Genomic DNA, 23,335 nt, shown 5'->3' with positions numbered 1-23,335 from the left:
AAAGAATTTCAAGTCTGCAATATTTTTATTTGGCTTTTTGAGGTCATGCCAGTACAACAGAATTGAACGGTAGAAAGGGGAAAGGTTTTCCAGCGAAAGCATCTTAGGATCGTAATCGCATCTGGTTAAGAAAAAGAGGTTACCATGTTTTTGGACCATAACATCAGGAATAATTTTCCAAGAGGAGGGGACCTCGTTTTGGATTCATTTAATCCATGCAATTTTCAAAGCTTTCTCCATGATTGCGAAGTCACACATTTTTAACCCACCTTGCCTTCTTTCTCCTATACACGACTTTCATAATGGCGGACCGCTCGGGCGGAGTGGTAACTAATCGCATCAGAGCGAGGCAAGTAAGGCCATGGTAACAAAAACAAGATAGGCACGACCCGTTCTTATCAGAAATATGTTGAGCGGATTGTTCCTACAAGTGAAAGATGTTCCTGGTGCGTCCCTTTGCGGACAAAAGCCATCTGCATTAAAGAACGAAGAATTAAATTTTGGTTGAGATGTAGAGGTGATCCGGGCAAAGGCCACAAAACCAAAGCCGAACTTGTGAAGAGGTAAGACAGCGATCACTGCTATTATTGTTATTTTCGATATTCATATTTAATATTCAACTGATTCATTTATGAGGGTAGAAGAGTACATCAAGACTGGGAAAGACAAAAATATCGTGGATCCTGATCCAAATGGTCCGTACACCAAGCGAAAACAACAATGCATTGGAATCGGAGCTACATCGAGTGTTACAGACTCCTCACATGGTGATAATGCAAACACCAAACTTGCTGTCAAGTATCCCACTGATGGATGGAGTACGTCTCTGGAAAAGACGCCTATATTCACCAGGGCAGAAATGAACGAGCACATAGCCAGGTCGGGAAAGAGTATTTCAGATATTCAAAATCATTCTGTGCCAACGTCCTTGAGAAAAGCGAAGACATTTCTCGAAGATGAATATCTAAGGGAAATAAATGTCGCCAGTGATCACTGCTGTTTTTATTTTCAAGCCAAATGTTGCCATAGCTTTAGAAAGACTGATCCCCACATCAACTAAAACTTGCCTTGTGTATTTTCAAGGGGGACGTTTTAGACAGTGGCTGTACGTGTGTCGAAGGAAAAGCTGGATTTTGCAATCATATTTCAGCCTTGATGTTCAAGATTTGCAAGTTAAGCCTCTTCAAAGCAAAGACTGCTAAGAATCTATGTCAAGACAAAGACGAAAATCCTGAGCTGGCATGTACGTCGCAACTTGAAAAATGGCACAAAAAAGGAGGTGGGGAAAACATAGTTCCTCAGCCAGTAATGGAGGTCTATGTTACTAAAACAAAGCTTGATGAGCCCTGCAGTTCAAGAGGGTCAGGTGGTGTGAAATGTCTTATAAAGCCCGGAAGCAGCCACACTATGTCCCTACTGACGAGGCATCTTTTAAGACTGAACTTACCACAATTGACCCATACATGGGTTTTGCTCATTTGCATAAATGTAACGATTCTCATGAAACAACATAGACAAAGTTTGGAGAAACTCGTGTTGGTTCATTTTTAAGCTACCAGGCATCCTTCACAGAGTCCAACTTTTCAGCAGAGGCAGATTTAAATGCGGTACCAGCAATGATGTGCTTTCTGATAACATAACATCGTATCCAAGATTTCCCATAGGCAATGAAAATCCTATGGTCAACCCCCGAGAACTGAGTACTGAAGAAGCGGCTTTGTTATTGCATTTATCTGTGGATGAAGGCAAAGTGAATACAATTGAAGCCAATACAAGGGAAAATCAGAATCTGACATTTAGAAAAAAGAGCGTACATATAGATTAACTGCTTCTAGTTTTCAGCTGATTGCCAAGCGACAACGAAACCATGAGGGCTTTGCTCAATCGATTATGCATCCAAAGCCCTTTACTTCTAAGTATGTAGCTCATGGTATGAAGTATGAACCCGTTGCTCTCCGGGAGTACGAAAGATTCATGTTTAACAGGAAAACACCTGTCAGTGTATTAAAAAGTGGATTTGTTGTTTCTCAAGCTTCTCCTGTTCTCGGGGCATCACCCAATGCCAAAGTTATTGACTTCGGATGCAGCATTTGTTTTGGTTTAGCTGAGGTGAAATGTCCTCATACCAGTAACTGATAGACTTGAGGAAGGATTAATCTTTGACATAATGAAATGGGACTCAGTAAGTAGATGGGCATATACTTTTGATTTATGTTTAAGCATGATTGCCTGACAAGTGCAAATGTCATAGCTGACTTACAAGAATTACACTGAACTAGAGTTCATACATAATATAATTTTATACATATATTTTCTTTTTTTTTTTTTTCAGGATGACAATCACAGCAGGCCAGCAGGCAAAAAATGTAATGACCATCTAAATGCCTTCTTGGATGCAGTCCACTCCCTAGGAATCAGCTTCAAAGTGTATAAAGTAAACGAGAAGTAGGAATGGACATCCTTATTGGGAGGGGAGAAAAGGGCCCTACTGAGAAAACTGCCTGACCTATTTGAGAAGTTCCTACCACCAAGCAGGATTGAGAAGACCAGAAAGCTGTGGGTTGTAAGTATGATTGATTGCAGAAGCTAATTTTTGAATGATTTGAAACAGGGGTATTTGGCATTCTTATTTTACTTTTAAATTATGCAAAATGAGTTAACAAAAACTATTCAGATTCTACTATCAATCCTTTTATAAATTGAAACATAACATGCACTTCTTTATTTGTTGACTTAGGATTTCAGAGGGCTGTTAGATATGATGAAAAAAGGAGGACATCATTGAAGATGAGATCACAACATTTAAAGCAAAGGTTATTATATCATTACCTAATCCAAGTCCAAAATCACCTAAGGTTGCCACTTATTGGGATAGAAAAAATTTCCAGACATTTCGTTGAGTTGTCACTGATTCTCAGGCAGAAATGAGAGTTACCCTGATTTGATGTATAATTTGCTGGCTTTTCCATGACCTTCAAAAAATCTGTTTTTCCTGACTGTGGCACACTGTGATTATGTCAGTTTCCATGTATCAATGAAGGGACCTCTTAGTATAAGCCCCAAGGTTTCTTGAGGTCTCCTCACCAATTATGATTGAAAATAAGACTATTACAACCTTCAAAAACACATTTCAACATTTTCTTGATAAATTTGTGAATAGTTTTTGTTTTCAAGTTTTTTTGTGCTAAAAATATTTGCCAGAGTTAAGGAGCTTTAAAGACCTCTCCCCTTTGGAATTTCCAAGGTGGTATGCATATTTATTTTTCTGTACTTAAACAGTATTTGTTTTGCAGGCGTTGAGAAGAAGAATGATGACTTGCAAAGATATTTCCACCGTTAGATAAACTGGTGGCATGCGGCCTCCAATCTCTTGCTGGTTGAAAAGTGCCAAGAGGTGCTGAGAGACATGGAGCGTGGAGTAATTATCGTAGTTTCTTTTTGTTGAGCTGCCACGCTCTGGGGATGAGAGGTCACAGTCCAGCGCCTATCGCCGAGGTTGGAATTCACACTGAGTTTATCTGCCATGTCAAACCCATCAGAACCAGAAGAGTTAATAATGTTAATGCGGTTTAATTTCTTAAGTTAACTTTTGGCTACAATGCCGTATTTTGGGATTAGACTTGAACATAAAACAGTCTTGTAAGTTCACCAAATATTTCATTTTGCAGCTCACATTCACAGACAGCCAAGTTGCTGATTTCCTAGAGGAGCTGGGAACGTATCTGGAAGGGAATTTGGCTATGGCGGACACTGTAAGTAAAATTTGCTCACTAAGAAGAATATTTAGTGAAAATGACGACAAAACTTTGTAAGCAAAAATGAAAACGTAAGAGCTTTGTTTCACTGAGATTTTATCACAGCCTGTTTGTTTAGCATTGTCAGTTGTGAATTACAGAACTCTGACTTGTGAACAATTACACATAGCCCTTTAATAATCAAAAATGACATGTATCTGGATAAGAACTTTTTAACTTAAAAGTGTTATGATCTGCCTCGATTTTTAGGACACACCACAGATGGATTCGTTGGAAAGATGGTTAGTATGTTGTGGATTTATTCTTTGCTTTAGAATTGGTGGTGGTCATCATTTCCGGAACACATCATAGTGTTATGTCACCTTTACCAGGGATTGCATGGTAAAGCATGCCTTAGAATTTGTAGCAGATCAACCAGCCATCCAGGAGATGCTGAAGACCCTGCACAATACCGGTAAATAACTGATCTGTGTTTAGCTAAAATACGAGTGGCTAAGCCGAGAGACAAACCCGACTGCTCCCTTTGTGTGTGTGTGTTTTTTTTTTTTCCGCAAGTTCATAGTCCGTGATTATCATGGCAGAAAGGTTTTATCGAGGGATAGTTACTAATTGTATATATAAGGAACTGTTTGATTAAAAATGCATTTGTTATCTGTCTGGACTTGACGTTAACTCCCACCCCTAAGTTTCATAAGAGGAAACAAGAATAATTTGTAATGGTCATAAACTTTATTACGGTTGGTGGCTTCTAAAGAAGTCATTTTATTTAAGCAGCATTTGGTTCACTGCATGTGTCCGGCGAAATAACTCTTTGTAAACTTGATCTGCACTTTCTCCACTGGGCGGGAAGATGTTTTGCGGCCTTGCGCATCTAAGAAGGCAGGCGACTTGCCGAGAAACAGCTTTAAGTTGACTGGAGCGTTGACGCAACATCCACCGCCCGTCACTGTCAAACACTTCCTCAGGGAAGAACTAAGGCCTGCTGTCACCAGCTCCTCTTCACTGGCAGGGTACGGAGTCCCACGAAGGTCTGACGGCAAACCACAAAATATCGCTCGCAGTATATCATGTCGCATTGTGATCGTTTCGTTGCAGGCCAGGGGAGCTTTTTAAACCTTCTCGATGAGAAGGGCGAGCCTCTCTCTGCACTCATCAACGCGAACTGGTACGACAGACCTGTTCTCGAAGGCAGCAATAACATCTTCAGGTAAATGTTCGGCTGCTTCTCACGTATTTTCAGTTGTAGATGTTCTTCCACTGGATAAAGAACTCAGCTTTACCTCCTCAAACTCTTTTTGCGACGACTCGTTCAACTTCATAAACACCCATTACACTACTGTTACCATTTTCTACAGCTGAGGCATTTACTGACTCACAAACCAGTCACAACTAAATTGATAATAAAGCCACCTTAAAATTTCTCCACTAGAGAAGATTATGCAGTGCTTAAATGAGGTGAGTATGACCACAGTAAACTCAAGACTCCAAAGCAAGATGAGAAACTCAACAAACCATGTAAGTATGTAGCTTTATTTTCCTAACTGTATTTCAGGTAAAGTACGTAAGATACCAGAAAAGCTGATTTTGACACTGACCTGTGATTTCCAGACGGGAAACAATCATTTTTTGCATGGTAACTGTTGTAACTATTACAATTTAAGGCACTGGATACGTTTTCAATCATTTTTTCCTATACAAAAACAAAAAAAAAGAAATGTACTTAAGGCAATCCCTATGTTGATCATTTTATGAGACAGAAACATGTCCAAAATGAAGTCAGAGGTTTACCTCTGGTTACAAGCAATTTCCAATAGACTAGTACTCAAAAAGTTAGCAAAAGAGCTTGAACATTGAGGTTTTCAGAAAACAAGTTCACTTAAGTACATCACATCAGATCTAGATGATTGCTTCCTTTGCCACATAAACTACTCTAATAATTAGAGGTTCCATTTGTGCAGAACTCATGGGTTCTTAATTTGATTAACTGGTTTGCCTATACATCATATTACTTGTACACATTTCTTGACGCATGTACAGGTTTGTCAAAAAGCACCAGCGACCGGCAATATCGCTCTCTAATTGTCTAATGAGGGGCTTTCACAAGTTGCGAATTGTCAAGAAAATGTGAAAAACAAAAGAGAAAAGAAGAAAAATCGATGCCCAATTATAATAATTAAAAAAGAAACAAAAGGAAAGGAATATAGTTGTTGGGCCATGCAGTATATCTCGTTTCTGCGTGTTGTTTGTCATAGGATATATGTATGCAACAAAAGATGCACGGAATTTGTTTACAATCATAGTAAACTGTCAAATAAATATTGTATGGGTTAGCAGTTACTTTGTTTTTGAACAAATGTCAAGTTAATGGATACATTTTCCCGTCAAAGTTATTGGGGGGTTACAGTCTTCATCAAGCAAGAGTTTCTGCTTGTAATTTAATTGAATAGATATTGCTTTGATTGTGCTTTCACGAATCACCAATTTGCAAACTCGTTTTGTAAGACTATTTGAAATGGGCTGGCATTATAGTTTATTTCAAAACTACGGCAATGAAGGTATGTTTGTTGCTCCCAATTTGAAACTAGCATAGAAAAGCTTTTGTTGATGACCTCCAAATTTTGTTTTTCAAGTGCTTTGGGACTTTAATTTTTTCTGCGATTTATCGCGACACTAACATTTTATAGGTGTGTATCCAAAGAAGAGACCCAAGAGTCTAGGAAGGAAGGCAGTGTTGACACTCAGGAGCCTCAACCTCAAGAACAGGCAGGTACACACTATACGTCTGGATGTTTTCTGAACGTTTTCATTGCTTAGTTCTCTTTGTTTTGTTTTGATTAATAAACATTTCCTTTTTGCCTTTAAAGCTTTGTCAGTCGAAATTAAGTGTGGAAACCCAATCACAGAACAATTCTTTCCAAAGTGAAGGGCAGCCTAGCAAATCAAGCGAGTATCATGTAATAACTTCCAAACATTCATTGAGTGATGCGGTGGATGCAGCAGTTAATACATTGAAAATATTGAATAATAATAATAATAATAATAATAATAATAATAATAATAATAATAATAATAATAATGTATTACTGGTGCTTGACCTTTCAGACATCCATAGCTGTTTATTAAGTTGTGGTGTTCCCCAGGGGACGATTTTAGGTCCATTACTATTTCTGTTATACATCAACGATCTACCAAACTGTCTTTCAAATTGTGAGCCGAGGATGTACGCTGATGACAACCACCTTACATACGAAGGTGATAATGCAGACAATATTCAGTTGCATGTAAATCAAGATTTAGAAAATGCTCACAATTGGCTGAAAGCAAACAAACTTACTTTAAATATGACTAAAACTCAGTTTATGCTTATCGGGTCTAAGCAGAGGCTAAGTACTCTCACAGAGTCCCCGACATTTGCAATTAATGATTTTCAAGTTAGCCAGGTCACTACTGCAAAATCACTTGGAGTGACCATCGATGCCAGACTTGATTGGAGTGGCCATATCGAAAAAGTGACAAAGAAAGTCCCTTCTGGTATTGGGGCCATAAAACGAATAAGGCACCTTGTCCCTCAGGCGACCTTACAACTAATATATCAAGCTTTAAAACAGCCACACTTTTATTATTGCAACATTGTTTGGGGAAACTGTGGGAAAACCTTATGGAGTAAGGTTCAAAAGCTACAAAACAAAGCAGCCCGTGTTTTGACCTACTCAAGCTATGACGTAGATGCTGGTCACCTTTTCAAACTTCTAGGGTGGAAAAACCTAGTTTGCTAGCAACAACTTCAAAGAGCTACGATGGTTTACAGGTCTCTGCACAGGTTGGCTCCAAACTATCTTAGTTCTAAATTTGAAAGGCGAGAAGTCGCATATAACCTAACGGCCTCTGAAAATAAACTCAATGTTCCATTACCGCGCAAAAACTATTACAAAAATAGCTTCAGCTATAGTGGCGCCATTCTCTGGGACAGTCTTCCTTGTAACTCAAGGGAAGCAGAGTCCCTTGGGCAGTTTTAACGATTACTCAAAGAACTGTAAGGCACGGCATTCGTGGAAAGCAGCTTTTTCTTGTTATTTAAATATTTTTATCACATTAGTATTACGCATTTTTAAAGCTGACGAATTTTATACCGTGGATAAATAAAGATTATCCTATCCGATCAAGTAACCACACTACTGGTCTATGTGTTACTACCTCCAAACGAAAAAAAGAATTCATTGATTAGTTTTAACGAGAAGGTTCTGGGATTTTCCCAACTTGAGCATTTCTCCCAAGGTTCTGTCAGAGAGATCTATTTAACCCTTGGTGACACTGTGAAGCAAAACCACTTAAAAAGGGCAAGAAATGCAAAACGCTTTGGAATGCTGATGGATGAAGTTACTGATATACCAGTGTCTTCACAGCTGATCTCATTCATCCAATTTTGGGATGGTGAAATCTCTTACATGACAACAATGTTTCTGTCTTCCCAGAATGTCTTAGAGGACTTTTGTAGTTGTAACTCCCAAGCCAGTAAAAGAAGGACTTGTCAACTTCGGGTCTGGACATCAGTAAACTGATTGGCCTTGCCCACAAATGGGGCAAGTGTCATGGTTGGAAATACCAATGGTGTTACTGCAAAGCTGAGACAGAGCAATGATAAGTTGCTTAATATTCACTGTGTCTTCCACGGCTTAGCACAGGCGTATACAGACAGCTGTCAGGAGCAGAGGTGTATCAAGGAAGTGGAAGATGTTCCAAGACAATTCAATTGAACTGAAAGAACTCAGTCTCAATGCGTTTTCAAGGAAGTAAATTATATAACTCTGTAAGCCCTTGGAAATAATTTAAGGAAGGCTTGCCAGACAAGATGACTCAGTTTTGATGCCTCTGTCAATGTAGCCTTGCAGAGCTATGAAGCTATCATTCTGTCCCATGATGATGCCACAGCTGTTGGCTTGATAAGCAAAATGAAGTCGGTAAAATTTCTCTTTAAATTCCCTTTAAATTCTGATGCCACCCTGCCAGTACTTTCGTCTTTAACAAGACAGTTCAAGCAAGAAATTTTCACTCTTCAAGACCAGCCGTGAATTGAGTTATCTCAACCTTAGAGATGTTGAAGGAGACCACTGAACCTCTGCAGAATTTGCAAGCAGACATTGACTCATTTACAAGAATTTCAGACGACCTTAAGCTGAGAAAGATACTGGAAGGCAGTTGGAAACCCTCCTGGCTATGTTGATGCCTTGACTACCAACAACGATCGCTTTGGAAATACTCCAAAGGTCATTGAAGCCTATGCCATCTTTGATCCTCTCTTGCTTCCTTCAAGTGACAAAGACAGCTTCAAAGAATATGAAGTCGAAGTGAAAATTATTGCAAATCATTTCTTTCCAGGAAATGAAGATAAGATGACTAACTTGCTTTGCCAGTGGTCACAAGTCAAATTATTTCTCTTTAGACGGAAACTGCAAATACCAGCTAGAAACCAAAGAAGTATCTTTATTATGTTCCCATGCTGAAAAACAAAGGCATTTTTCACCCTTCCATGTTTGAAGAGCTGTTGTTTGTGGCTGAAGTTGAGCTCTCCTTAGCCTCTAACAATCCCTGGCCAGAGGGAGGAGATAGTGTTATTAACATTACAGACCCCATTACAAAACAAAGTTTCGCAACCGTCTTAGTAATGAGATGCTGAATGCCCTTCAGCAAGTCTCTGTCAATGTTCCAGAAAGTGCCAAATGCAGTGAAATTGTCAAATCACCAGTGTTTAACTGGCTAAAACAGAACCAAGGTAAAAAATTAAAGTAACTGTTAGAGCCTAGCCTCACATCAATATGGAATTGTCTCACCAAATAGAAGTCCATGAAGAGTTCGTGCAAGGTGTCCATGGAGAAACTGATGGTAAAATAGCAGAAGGTACCGACCAAGATGAAAGCCTGAGAATGAAGAGGGTGGTGCAGAAGACGAAGCAGCAGCTGTTGCCAGTGCAATAAGCCTTCCAGAGCCTGATTATGATTCACCAATTGAAAGTGACCACGGAAAAAATGATGATTTTGCAGTGATCGAAGCACTGATGACTGGTTGGTACCTACAATGTGTTTACGCTTAACCTTGTTAGTCACGTTGCGACATTGAAGTATCCAAAACATGTCTTCCAAAGTTAAATGTTGTGTCATTTTGAAATGTCTAATTCAAGAATCGTTGACTTACGGAACCCAGTGGCATCTATATGCCCTAACTGTTGGAACAATAATATTATAACGAGTATGAATCAGTGACAACAAATGTCCTTATTTGAAAAAATCAACTTCCAGGAACTTGGAAGACCTTGAAGAAGAAAGTACTGTTGGTGAGGACAAAAAAACCAGAGACATAAAGGAGGAAATAACACCATTTGGGAGAGAAATTTCTGTTATTTGCGTGCAACCTGTTCAAACGTTTCCAGAACTGCTAAAAGTGCCTTGCGCCGTCACAAACAAGAATTGAAAAAGCTGTGGGCTCAGTAATTGTCATCATTTCTAAATAATGGTCAGATTGCCTTGGAGGAATATGCTTTGTGCTGCAGGAACTATCTTCACAATAGTAATCCTGCAAGAATGGATAGTTTTTTCAAGCACCTTGGACTTCAGTACATGTCACTGAGGAACTATTATAAAATCCAAAAGTTTTACCTCGCCCAGGTCATTCAGCCAAGTGCAGCGCCAATTATGTTTATCATTACTGATCAGGAAACTCCAGACCAATTTGAAGAATGATGCTTGGGTAAAAAAATCTTTTCAGCATAGTTAACACCCTGACATTTTTATTTTAATAACAGAAAGTTTGGTCATTTGGAACACACCAGCTTGGACCCAACATTTATAGTCTAACGCACTTTATTTTTATGCCTTCAAAGCAACAAGGTTCAAAGTTCCAACTACATGGAACTCGTAGATATGAAGAGAGGTCTAGCTATGATCCAAAGGATTCTTCCCCTTTAACAAGCAAATACACCATACTGACAAATGGAAACTGACCTGGGGCGAGTGTGTGGCCAGACAAGTAATCAAGGCGTTTTAGGATAAGAATTACAGATCATTGAAAGAAGAATTGAAGTTATGTCACTTGAACTTTGTGAGGACAATATTCTGGGTTACTCTTTAGGTGGGAGAAACCCACCACAGCTGAAAAACGATGAATAACGTTTTGATTTAAATGCAGAAATGATCCAACCAAAGGACTATGAAATAAAGCTCAACTTGTAAAACTGTAAGCTTGCATTTAATATTCAATGTGGTGATCAGTTTCACGTGTTGTGGCTATACTTTTTTGTGCTAGTTCTTAGCGTAAGCTTAGTTTATTCTTTTGTATTTCTGAATTCCCTAGAGATGAAGAATACATCAGTCAAGGAAAGGATCATTTTCTTGTTGATCCAGATCCAAATTTACTTTTTATGAAACGAAAACTTGCTAACAAGGTGCCGCTGCCAGTTCTCCAATTGCTTCAAGTTCTGTTGTTTTGTCTGAACAAACTGAGTTTTCCTGATCGTGGCTGGGGAAATAGCTTGGAAAAGATGCCACTTTCTAACAAAGCCAAGGCAAACAGATCTATTGCAAACAGCGGAAAGCTATTAGGAAGTAGTCACCATTCAGCGCCGACAAGCTGGAAGAAGGGGAAAACCTTTCTGGAAGATGAATATCTTTAAGACATTGAATGCGCCAGTGATGATAAACACTTCTATTGTCACTGTAGGTGTCATCATTCCTTCAGAAGAAAACGATGACCCACATGTTCTTAAGCCTACATTGTGCATTTTATCAGGAGAAGTTGTTCAATATACATGTTCATGCGTCGCAGGGAAGACTGGCTTCTGTAACCATGCTTTAACACTGATGCTGAAATTTGTAAGTATTCTCTGCATGAAAGTAAAATTACACTCGATTTGCATAATGATCCTGACCAAAATACTAATACCTAATAAACCATGTACTTCAGACTTCAGACATAGAACCGAAAAGGAAGGGATATAATTGTCAAAAAAACAAAACTGACAGATGATGAACCTCGTAGAGATGGCTTAAAGTGTCTGCTTTATGAAGCAAGGAACAATGTCATAGTTCAAGAGACTAAGAGAAAAATTCAAAGATTCTTCAAGAAGTGCAAATCCAAACCTAGGATTAGCAAAAATCTCAAGTAATCATGTTGATTCAGTTGACACTAAGTTTTCCTGAAGTCCTGTTTCGATATTTCTGTTGACACTGATTCAGTTCCCAGAAGTGGCACAAGCAACCAACAAATAGAGCGCTTTCAGGCAAAGCGAGGGAGGTAGACAGTCTAATGAGAAAAAAGAGTTTGTTAAGAGACTGTGTGTGGACGAAGATGAGATAAATAGATTAGAGGAAGCCACTAGAGATCAAGCAAGTAGTAAGTTGTAGATGTCCGAACGTCAGTACAGATTTACCGTTTCTAATTTTCATTAATTTCACAAGGCATACAAGACACGGGATTAAATATGAATCTGAAGATGTCCATGCATATATGAAATGTATGAACGATAGATGAACACCAGTTGAGGTCTTTAAAAGTGGTCTTGTTGCGTACAAAAGAGAACCAGTTTTGGCACCTTACCTGTAGGGAAAGTGTTTGATCCTTGTTGCACCAAGCCATTTGGCCTGGTAGAAGTTAAATGTCCTGAGACAAAGTTTCTTGTAACCCCATTTGGATGCATGCTCAGACATTAACTTTTGTTGTGAGAACATTGATGGTAAGTGGAAATTGAAAGCAACCCATCCCTATTATGCACAAATCAAACGTCAAATGGGCGTAACCGGTGCTGATTGGCGAGAGTTCGTAGTATATGTGACCTCTCAAGCAAAAAGGTACACTAATGGCTATCCGTTTGAACGGCAAAACGCATGGCTAGTGCACGGATGACAAACGGATGGCCAAGCCATTTGAAACAGCTATCATGAATGGCTGCGCAGCTAAAGAAAAATTTTGAACAGCTGAAGAAAATTTTTCAACAGCTCAAAGGTGAATGGCTGACGGCAAATGTGAACAGTTGTGGAAAAATTTTGAATGGTTCACGGTGAACAGCTGTGGAAAAATTTTGAATGGCTGATGCTGAATGGAAGAACGGCTGTAGAAGATTTTTGAACGGCTAACAATGAACGGCTTAAGGGCTATATAAGATTTTCGATTGGATCGCTGTGAAGGGTTAAACAGGTAAGATGATGATTACTTGGAATCAAAAACCAAATTACTTTGACACGAAGCGAAGAAAACAAAACATCATTCAATATTGAGTCGATCTTTGTGTTTGCCTTTCTGACATTAAGAGCAAATGCACAGAATAATCAAGCAAAATCAAAAATTCGCGGCCACAATCGAAAACCTAACCTACTCTCATTTTCAGTCTGTAGATACATATTAATGACTTTACAAACCTGCTGGGGTTAATTTTTCAAAATACAGCCGATTTTTGGGGGTTTTTTTTTTTCAAGACGGCTGAAATTAGCCGCCTCACAAGGTAAAATCGACCACCCGAAAAACCTGCTTCGCGTAATGAAAAAAGCGATTCTATCGGCAATCTAACTCTCAATTTCTATAAAATGGACATCTAACGTCCTATTTACAACAGATTTCTGGTTCTGAAATGTAAAGTCAACACTTATCAAGCATATTCTAAATGGTCTAAATGGTCACGAATGCGAAACTTTAAAGGCAAAACTAACATCAAGCTCTTGGGAGGATCATAATTCTGTCCTTTGTTTTAAGAGCCAAGGAGACATTTCAAGCCACGCCAGCATTGAGTCCAATGATTTTTTGTTGAGAATTCAAACTGAATTTCAGCACATGTTTGTCAAACACGCCACAAAGCTAGTTTGTGTGGATGCAACCCTAGGACAAATTCCTACGATTTCCAACTGATCACGGTGCTAGTGATTGACGACTATGACGAAGGCATTCCAGTTGAATGGCTGATTAGCAACAAAGAATCGGTCGATGTCCTTAGAGTGTTTTTTGAAAGCATCAGGGAGAGATGTGGGGAAGTGAAAACAGAAATATTTATGAGTGATGACACAGAAGCCTACCATAACGCATGGGCGTCTAACTTCTCTAGGCCTGACAAGAAGTTCCTTTGTAGCTGGCATGTTGATTGGAGTTGGCGGCGCAAGATAGCCGAGCACGTCAAAAGCAAGGAGCAACAAGCAGAGGTCTACGCCGCCTTTAAAGGCCTTCAAAATGAGACCAGCGAGGCAGGATTCCGGCGCTCCTTGCAGCACGTCCTTCCATGGCTGAAGGGTATATCAGAACCGATGGCTAGCTACTTCGAGAAGGAGTATGCCGGGAGACCTCGAGAATGGGCGTCTTGTTTCTGAGTGGGGACTTGTGCAAATACAACCTTGTTTGTGGAGAGTTTCCATTGCACTCTCAAGAAAGTATACTTTGAAAGAAAACAATAGACACATTGACGACCTTCTCTTAAAGCTGCGGAAAATTTCCAGGGACAATGCCTATGAGCAGTGGATAAAAGCAGAGAAAGGGAAGAGTACCGTAAGACAAAGGGAAAATATGAAACAGCACAAGCAAGCTGAGTCAGTTCCAACCAAGTCTGTGTCAAGAAAGGACACTGATTGTGGGGAGGTTCAGTCGTTGAGCGAAACGGGAAAAGTTCACTGCGTGCGGCAGATTTCCTTATCTGTTTGCACCTGCCTGTTACGATGCCCCTCATGTATGGCTTGTGTGCACTCTTTTGACCGCTTTGACTACACTATTGGGGCTGTTGTTTGCACTCACATCCATGCTGTTAAACACGAAGGCGCGCTATACAGTGGATGTCCTTAAACAAGCTGAAACTAAACAAAGACAAAACCGAACTTCTCTATCTCTATTCAAAGTATTGGCCTCAACAGTCTCTACCTCCACTTCGTTTTGGATCTGATACAATTCAGCCGTCTCTATGTTCCAGAAACATTGGTGTCGTTTTTGATAGTACTATGTCGATGCTCCCTCATGTTAATTCTGTTTGTAAATCTGCCTTCTATCATCTTCGAAACATCTCTCGTATAAGAAAATTGCTATCCACTACAACCACTGAGACCCTAGTCCACGCTTTTATAACCTCCAAGTTGGATCACTGTAACTCTCTCTTATACAATGTTCCGAAATATGTCATTAAAAAGCTTCAGTCAGTACAGAATGCCACGGCTCGACTGATCACAGGCTCTCGCAAGTATGACCACATAACCCCTATTTTATTTGAACTCCACTGGCTTCCAGTTTCCGAGCGAATCAAATTCAAAATAATTCTGCTCACCCACAAAGCTCTTCACCAACAGTCCCCCATCTACATACAAGACCTGATATGCCGCTATACAACTTCAAGAACGCTCCGATCGTCGTCTGACGCATTTCGCCTATGTCATATCAACCATAATCTAAAGTCGTATGGCTCCAGAGCTTTCGCTGTTTCAGCCCCAGAACTCTGGAACAAACTACCTATCGACATCCGTAATTGCGACAATTTAAATGTTTTTAAACGTAAACTTAAGACTCATCTTTTTTCGAATTATTTTACACAAATATGATTTTTACTTTGTAAAGCGCTTAGAACAGAACTGGATAAGCGCTATATAAGTAGTTATTATTATTATTATTATTATTATTATTATTATTATTATTATTATTATTATTATTATAAAAGGAGGGCTTTCCTGGGAATCCCATAGCTCATTTGTCAATCACCCGTGAGGAGTGCGGATCAAATCCAAAACAGCGGACCAGTCGAACACAAGAAAGGTATGGTTAGTCTTAAGATACTTGGCTTTCTTAGTGTTTCAGTTTTTCTAAAATCATGCAATAATTTTTTTTATGCGAAATAATTCCCTGCAGATCACTATCCTACTCGATGAATCTGCTATTGAGAAACTGAGAGGCTGGCTTGCGGTCAATAACGGCGAGATCGTCAAGATCGAAAAGCCAAGGAGGAAAAACACAACAACACCAGGTAAAGCGTTATGCTCGCGCAAAAATCCCCTTGTTATAATAAGCTGAGTATTTCTTTTGTTTCCTTTGAAGAGGCTTGATATTGTGTCGTGCCGTTTGCTTTCCATAACCGCCAGAGCATAACTTATAAATATTCATCATCATAACTCACAACTAGTATTTAGCTTACTTTTGATCGTTGGAAGGAAAGATTTTTGAAGTTGTCGTCCTAATCCAGCGTTATAGTAGGAATTTATGCAGCAGCCGATTTTATGTATAGCGCAATGTATAGGATAATTATGCGTCATTTTCAACGGCCTCGAACGCGAAGGCATTCCTTTGTTGGCATTTTTGATTTGCGACAAGCGTCGAGTAAGTCAGCGCGGAAGCCATAGCGTCCTAATCAATTTTGCTTTGTATTGCGTAGAACAATTACAACAAGGAAACCAAGAGGTCGTCGAGCGTGAGAACGATCCAAGCGACTTCGATAGCCTGCAACGCCAGGTGATATCTACGGAGAATGCTGATCCAGCCACTTCATCTCCGTTGGATCAAACCGCATTTTGTTTGTACTGTAGAGGTACACCCTGCGTTTTATCAATCGCAAACCTGCCGGCCAGACTACGAGCCTCTGGTCTGGCACAACTCACAAACCATGTGAAACGAAAAGGGGACTATAAGGCCTTCTACACTATCCTGAAAAAGAAAGGGTTATGGAGTGACCCTATTTATTTACAACGGAAGGAGGCTCTCGGTTGCTACACTGAAGACATCCGTGAGGTAATGCCAATCTGTGTTGTCAAGGACGTTCGAAAACGATGGCCAAATACTGACGGCGTGCCGTACTGTGGACACCGAAGATCGTGAAATACTCACACAAACATGTGATTTTTTACATAAATCTGCCTCTTCGAGGTCGCGAGCTTGCTGCTGGTTGTATATTCAAAGTTAGCGGCGATGGCTGCACAGGCTTGGAAGGGCTTGATATTGCACATGAAGGTGCTACAGAAGATGACCCTGCACTGATTGCTGACGGCTTCATTAATTCAAAATAGCCAAGCAGGGCTTCCAAAAGATCTGCATTCTGCGTGGAGGAGGTTTTTCGTGTTATTCCGAGAAGCGACTTTGCATGCTCGACCCGATGTCGCAAACCTTCCAAACGGCCTTCGTCTGCCTTCTTCACTTTAACTGTCAGGCTGAAATGCGGGTTTCGCATCTCGGGAACTCTGTTCGCATTCGTCCGCTTATTCTTCTCCACTAGCTTCTTCTCTGGAGGACAAATACCCAGCATTTCAACCGTCAAGTCGCTTGAATTTGACTATACAGCTTCGAATCAAAACAAAGGGTCGAATGGCGAAAAACGAATTTTACCGCCAAGATCAGTGCTCTGGTCTGAGAAATAGGGCATACTTTTTTACGTGAAACTGCTAGTCGTTTTTAATGGCACTGTAGGCTCAATAGAGAGCAAAAAAACCCTTCCAGCGACCGCTAGGGATTACTTTAGTAAACAAGTATCAACCAAAATGGTGGGCGATTCGAATCCTAGCATCGTTAACACATTTTGCGCCGACGCTGTTGACTTATTTCCATACTAACTAACTTACTATACTAACATAAAGACGTAACTTCTAGTGTTTATTAAGATTGTTTGTCGCCGATTCCTCCTTCCTAAGAGCAGGACAACGTGTTTTGAGGGTTAACCGCTATTGTACACATAATCCGCCATTTTTAATTTTCTGTGAATTCGAAATGAGGGGGAGGAGCATATGCCCTTTTATAGCGCGCCTTCGTGTTTAACATGATGGAGCCTATTAACGATTCCAAAGAATCGGAACCCCCCCAACAGTGTAGAAGAGATTTGTGACGATTTGCCAAACCTGATTCCCATCAGCAAGGAGATGAAAAACTGCACTAAAATGGAAGATGTAAGAAGAAATGCGTTGAGTGTGATTGTGGAACTTAAAGATATTATCCAATGTGCCCCTAGTAGGGATACCATTCACGCAGCAATTCGACACGTATGCTCGGCGATATCAGTGGCAAGAGGACTATCTGTTATCGGCAATGATCATCAATATTGGAAAACTAAATCATATCCTGCAAATAAACTCGCTGAGAAACAGAAGCGATTCTTTTCTACGAAAAAGTAAACCGAAGACCTCCAACATGTCAGAAACTACAGCACAGGAACTAGAAACCATTGAGCCAGATATTTGTGCTTTCTGTTTCAAGAAAGATCCTCCCACCAGTGATGGAAATATAGTTGATTGGGTGGAGTGTGGCCATTGTAAAGTGTGGGCATGTGACTACGTCGAGGATAAAAATAACTTTGTATGCTGCATGTGTCAACCTTAATGTCGCTCTTAATATTTAACACATCCTGTCCAGCATAACCATGCTTCTGTGTGGAGTTCTTAGGAGTAAGTAAGTCATTATGATATGATAAGTAATGGTAACAGGACTAAGTGTAGTACAAGGATTAACTGGGGTAGTGTTTTAAAATTAGCCAAGCCCTTAGTGTGACAAAGATTTGAAATAATAGTATGATTACCCCCTGAATAGTATGACACAAAGCACAATTACCAATTGTGTCAGTAACAACACAAAACTAGAAAATCTAAGTGAATTCAAGTTTAAATTGGACAGCTGTAAGCGGATATTATCGTAGAAATTTCATAGCAAATAGGTACATGGAGAGCCAATCCCAGTCAAGCATTTTGTTATAGATACGATAACATGCATAGTTCTTTTGTCATGAAATTGTTATATATCATGGAATCATAGGCATTAAATATGGATAAGTGGGTCGGAGAGAAATAACATAAGATGCCTCGCGTTCCATTGTAGACTATGTGTAGTCTCATTTTTTTAACAGACAGTGGACATGGGAATTGACTCTGACACTTCCTCACACGTTCTCTTCTACTTCACTATCTCTTAGAAAGATGGGAGACTGCAAGTAGTCTATGCTAGCGTGGATAGCTCATTATGGGGGGCCATGCATATGATTATTTTGCAATAAGTAAATGTATATAATGACAGAAGAATTCTTTTTCAAGGCAACATAAGGTTAATATTAGGCCAAGAGGGGGGGGGGGGGGTTGGTGGCGTGTGTTTGATCGTTGCCTGCATATATAGCAAGAAGGTTACTTTAAAATTGCCTTAAGGTTTGGATTTCTGCTGCAGAAAACTTAGGGCCTTTTCGTATGAACCTGGTTAACTGGGCTGGTTTGATCACCCGATCAACATGAAAAGTTTTTGCCGGTCTTCCTCTCTAAATTTCATGCCTGAATGACTGTCACCATTTTTCATCTCGGTAAACAGGTTAAAATTACCCATGTGAACAGACTGCAAAATTCAGCCTAGCCCTAGCTAGGTAGTCACATTTCTGTGATTGTAGGGAGATTCTCTACTCTTAGGACTCACAATTCATTGTTAACATCAAAGTATACTGGGTAAATAATAGATACTTTTTCAATGGACAATGTGCGTCCCTGAAAACAACAAGTTCAAAATCATGCTACTGAAAATAGAGACAATTCAGTTTGCAAAAGTGATTAGAAAGCGTCAGTGTGCTGAATAATGATAATTTTGTTTTTTCATTGACGTTTTTTAACTCACAGCCTGTGAGTAGAAATGACATTTGGTACATGATGATTCCGATAAAATGGGGTCCTGAATGTTACAAAGGAAAGCACAAGCCGCCCACATTTGATTGACCACAGGAAATTAAGATAGTGGTGTTATTCTGTCCCAAATGTTAAAATTTCTGATCGTGTTGATAGCTTTCTCTACATGGATACATAAAGTAACAATAACTTGTGTTTTGACCACATCTTCTGGGGGCATCTGCTGAGCTTGTCCAAGAAGGTGAGGTATTTATTTAATGAGACCCCAAGTGGTAGTAGGTTTTCGACTGTGAAACCTTTGTTGGTTGAAAAACAACGAGGTGTTTTGGGGGTGTTCACAGCATCCACAAGTGTGTGGCAAACAAAGGCTACTTCAACAACTGGCTGGAAATGGTGGCTAAGAGGGGTGCTGCAGAAGTCACCTACTGCCTTGATACGTACAGGGGCCAGATAAGCTTGCACGGTTTGATGCTATCCAATATTTGAAAATGGAAAGCAAACACCCATTTTGTAGATTTGTTTACGAAAAAGATATTTCAAAGATCTGCTTAATTCTCACATTTGTAGCTGTGTCCCTCACAGCACGAGACCTGGGTAGACCAAAGTGCTTCAGTGGCACCCAGAAATTATGCCCAAAGACTCCAAAATGTTGGCCTTCGTGTGCCAGAAAAGCTCTCCACTTTTGCTGCGTGCAGGAAATAAATTAGAAAGGCCCACAATAGAGTTAATCATTTAGAGCCCAGTGTACAACATATCATACGGCAGATGCAACTTCAGATTTTCGCTCAGCAGACTCCCTGTTTTTAGTACCCAGCCTTCCCTCGGTAATATTTGCTTCCCTCCACGATGATTTTGTAATTCTTGGGAAGCTTCAGGGGGTTTTGACTGTTTTTATCAAGGTTTTTTTAACTTTCGTTCATAGCATGACCAGGAAACTTGAAAGGACCTTCGACAATATGGCTAGAACATGGTAGCACAACTGACAAATTATTTTAATCTTTGCAAGAATTTGATATCAAATGAAGGGATGAGTCCTGATCTTGAGGGATTTGATGATTAAGAAGATGGCGGTGATGCTCTACCTTGTAAACCAGCAATCTTTTTTGTTGACAAACTAGATGGAAGGATACAACTTTGAACCATCAATATTGGTGAAGAGGAGGAAAATACCCAAGCAAGTGGAACTTGTGGAAGACCCAGCAATGTTAGTGTAGATAGTAACATGGAAGTACCATCATTCAGACAGCCTTTTGGACCTTCAAGGGTTTTGTCTGAGGAAGCATCACCTGTTGACTTCTTTTTGCCGTTTGTTGACAACGGAATTTTAAACAATGTTGTTCGAGAAACTAACAGGTGAAGGTGAAGATCCTTGTTCATGGACAGAAGTGACCTTACGGGAGCTAAAAGCATTTTTAGGCCTTCTTGTTGCAATGAGTACCCAGCAACTGTCATCTCTGCAGGATTATTGGTTCACTGACTGGATTCTTGGTGTCCCAGCTTTTGCCAAAGTTATGCCTAGGAACAGTTTTTTGGAAATATGGAGCAACATCCATTTAGCAGAGAACTCCAAAACGGCGAGGCCTGGAGATGAAAACTTTGACAACTGTACATGGTGTGGCCATTCCTTGAGGACTGAAGGCAAACTTGAAAGTCAATTACAAACCTCACCATGAACAAGCTGTGGGTTAGGGAAATGATCAAATTATTACAAACCAGAACCTCTCTGAAACAGTATATGCCCATGAAGGCAATAAAGAGGGGAATAAAAGTGTGGTGAAAGGCAGATAGCAGCAATGGCTAAGTCTGTGAGTTTGATACTTACAACGCAAGGTCTGAGCAGAGAGTGCAACATGGTCATGGCTACTCAGTTATCACAAAGCCGTGCACTTCAATGAAGGAGAGCTGGTATGTTGTGACAATTCTTTTACCTCCTGCAAACTTATTGAAGATATGTATGTAGACTATAAGATACTTTGCTGTGGAACTTTTTTTTCCAGGGTCGCAGAGTCCAGTGCTTCCTTTGATATGAATAAACAAGAAGCCTGCTTTTGCTGCTGGAATGTACATCGGTGCTGCCCCTCCTGAACTACCAGAAATCAACAGAAAGCAATGGGAAGGAAGTATTCCGAAAGTGACCTGTCCACTCATCATTTCTGCTTACAACACATCCATGGATGGTGTGAATAAGAATGATCAAATGAAGTCCTACTACACCATTCCAGTCTATGGCAAAACATGATAGAGTAGGATATTTCATTTTATCTTCTTGATAGACCTATTTTTAAAAGCTTTACTCTAGAGCACGAGTCACCAAATCACAAAAAGTGGAATCTCAAGAATTTATCGACTTCCTTAGCAAAGGACTTGATTGGCGACTTTTCCTCAGGAAAATAACATGGAAGGCCATCTGATGAACCAGTTGTCCAAAGATTTGTGGAAAGGCACCTGCCTGAGTTACTCCCAGCAAATGAGAAACGGAGAAGAATGGAACGCAGATGCAAAGTGTTTTCAGCTGGAGGAGGTTCAAAGCAAACCAGCTACATTTGCTCCGATTGCTACATGGATCTTTGCGCTGCACCCTGTTTTCATGCATACCACCAGCTTTGACATTGCTGACTTAATTTCTAGTTGATACACTTGTATCAGTCAAGCATGCATCTGGACAAAGTTAGTTTCCAAATGATTTGACTCTGGGGCGCTAAATAGTACATTTCTTTCAAAGTGAGTTGCATGACATGTCACATGGTTACAGAAATATTGAATTTTCATGACCTAGAGGCACTCAAAGTAAGTTGTGTTTGATTTCAAAATTATTACTGTAATAACTAGACATAATTTGTGTATAATATATTTATACTTTAAGTATAATAATTATAATTGATATCGACATATTGTAAGACAGGCCAACTATATTTTACTGTAATTTTTCTCCCGTAACACGCATGTGAGCATATTCAATGTAACCAAGCACACTATAAGTCAATAACTTATTATTTATTATATGAGATCATTAGGAAAAGGGCACGGTGGTGCAAAGAAATTTCGCACCCTTATGAACATGCTGCCACCCTCAGCAGCAAATCCTTTAAGCAAGAGCAGCAGGACCATAGCAAAACAGGTGAAAGACATTGCAGAAAAAAGCATGGCAGATACTGCTACGGAAATAAGGAATCAACAAAATCCTGGAGAAAATGAGATTCTTAATTGTCCTGTGTCATGTGATGGTCCCTGGCAAAATCGAGGGTTTTCCTCACAAAATGGCTGTGTTGCAGTAATTTCTGTTGAGACCAGGAAAGTGTTAGATGCAGAAGCTATAACACCAGCTTGCAAGCAGTGTCAATTGCACTCTCACCTTGACAAGGACAGTGAAGAGTACCGTTTGTGGAGAGCAGACCATAATAATTGCAAGTCAAATTATAAAGGATCTGCACCAGCCATGGAGCCCGAGGGGACAGAACGCATCTTTAAGCGATCAATTGAGAGACAAACTGAGGTACAGTGAACTCTTCTGAGATGGTGACAGTAAAAGTCACAAGCAAATTAAAAATGTGTACTCAGAGGACGGAATTGAAGTTGAGAAGAAGGAATGTATTAGACATGTCCAAAAGGGAGTAAGAGCAGCACTGAGAAAATTAAAGAAAGAAAATCCAGGCCTTGGAGGTAAAGGAAAACTGACTGATGCCATGATTGATAAAATGCAAAACTACTATGGCATTGCCATTAGATCAAATGTTGGAAATTTGGAAGGCATAAAAAAGGCAGTCCATGCAAGCCTTTTTCATTGTGCTTCAAATGATTCACGCCCACTGCATGATCACTGCCCCACAGGACCTAGAAGTTGGTGTGGCTCCTAGCGTAATAAAACAAACTGCAAGCATGGCCCTGGCTTCCCATTGCATGTAATTGCAAACGTCAAGCCAGTATACCAAAGGCTAAGTGATGATGCACTTCTTGAAAAGTGTTTGCACGGGAAGACCCAGAACCAGAACGAGAGCCTCAATACTT

The 23,335-nt window shown here is 40.0% G+C and overlaps 1 protein-coding gene and 3 pseudogenes across 1 annotated transcript; all 4 read left to right on the top strand.

Annotated features, from left to right (window-relative positions):
- Nucleotides 1-406: 406 nt before the first annotated feature.
- Nucleotides 407-2,173, top strand: LOC146470082 (uncharacterized; annotated as a pseudogene).
- Nucleotides 2,168-10,078, top strand: LOC146470081 (uncharacterized; annotated as a pseudogene).
- A 5,448-nt stretch (nucleotides 10,079-15,526) lies between these two features.
- On the top strand, nucleotides 15,527-17,236 carry LOC146470080 (uncharacterized). Its single transcript, XM_085121909.1, has 2 exons — nucleotides 15,527-15,755; nucleotides 16,011-17,236. The coding sequence occupies exons 1-2, from the start codon at nucleotides 15,588-15,590 to the stop codon at nucleotides 16,566-16,568; spliced, it is 726 nt and encodes a 241-aa protein (XP_084978035.1). The 5' UTR covers nucleotides 15,527-15,587; the 3' UTR covers nucleotides 16,569-17,236.
- Nucleotides 17,237-17,867: 631 nt separating this feature from the next.
- Nucleotides 17,868-23,314, top strand: LOC146470079 (uncharacterized; annotated as a pseudogene).
- The last annotated feature ends 21 nt before the right edge of the window (nucleotides 23,315-23,335 follow it).

Source organism: Pavona decussata, unplaced genomic scaffold (genome assembly GCF_977016875.1).
Source record: "Pavona decussata unplaced genomic scaffold, jaPavDecu1.1 SCAFFOLD_114, whole genome shotgun sequence".
Taxonomy (NCBI): domain Eukaryota; kingdom Metazoa; phylum Cnidaria; class Anthozoa; order Scleractinia; family Agariciidae; genus Pavona; species Pavona decussata.
The sequence above is the reverse complement of the archived record's forward strand: the minus strand, read 5'-3'. Positions and strand labels throughout refer to the sequence as shown.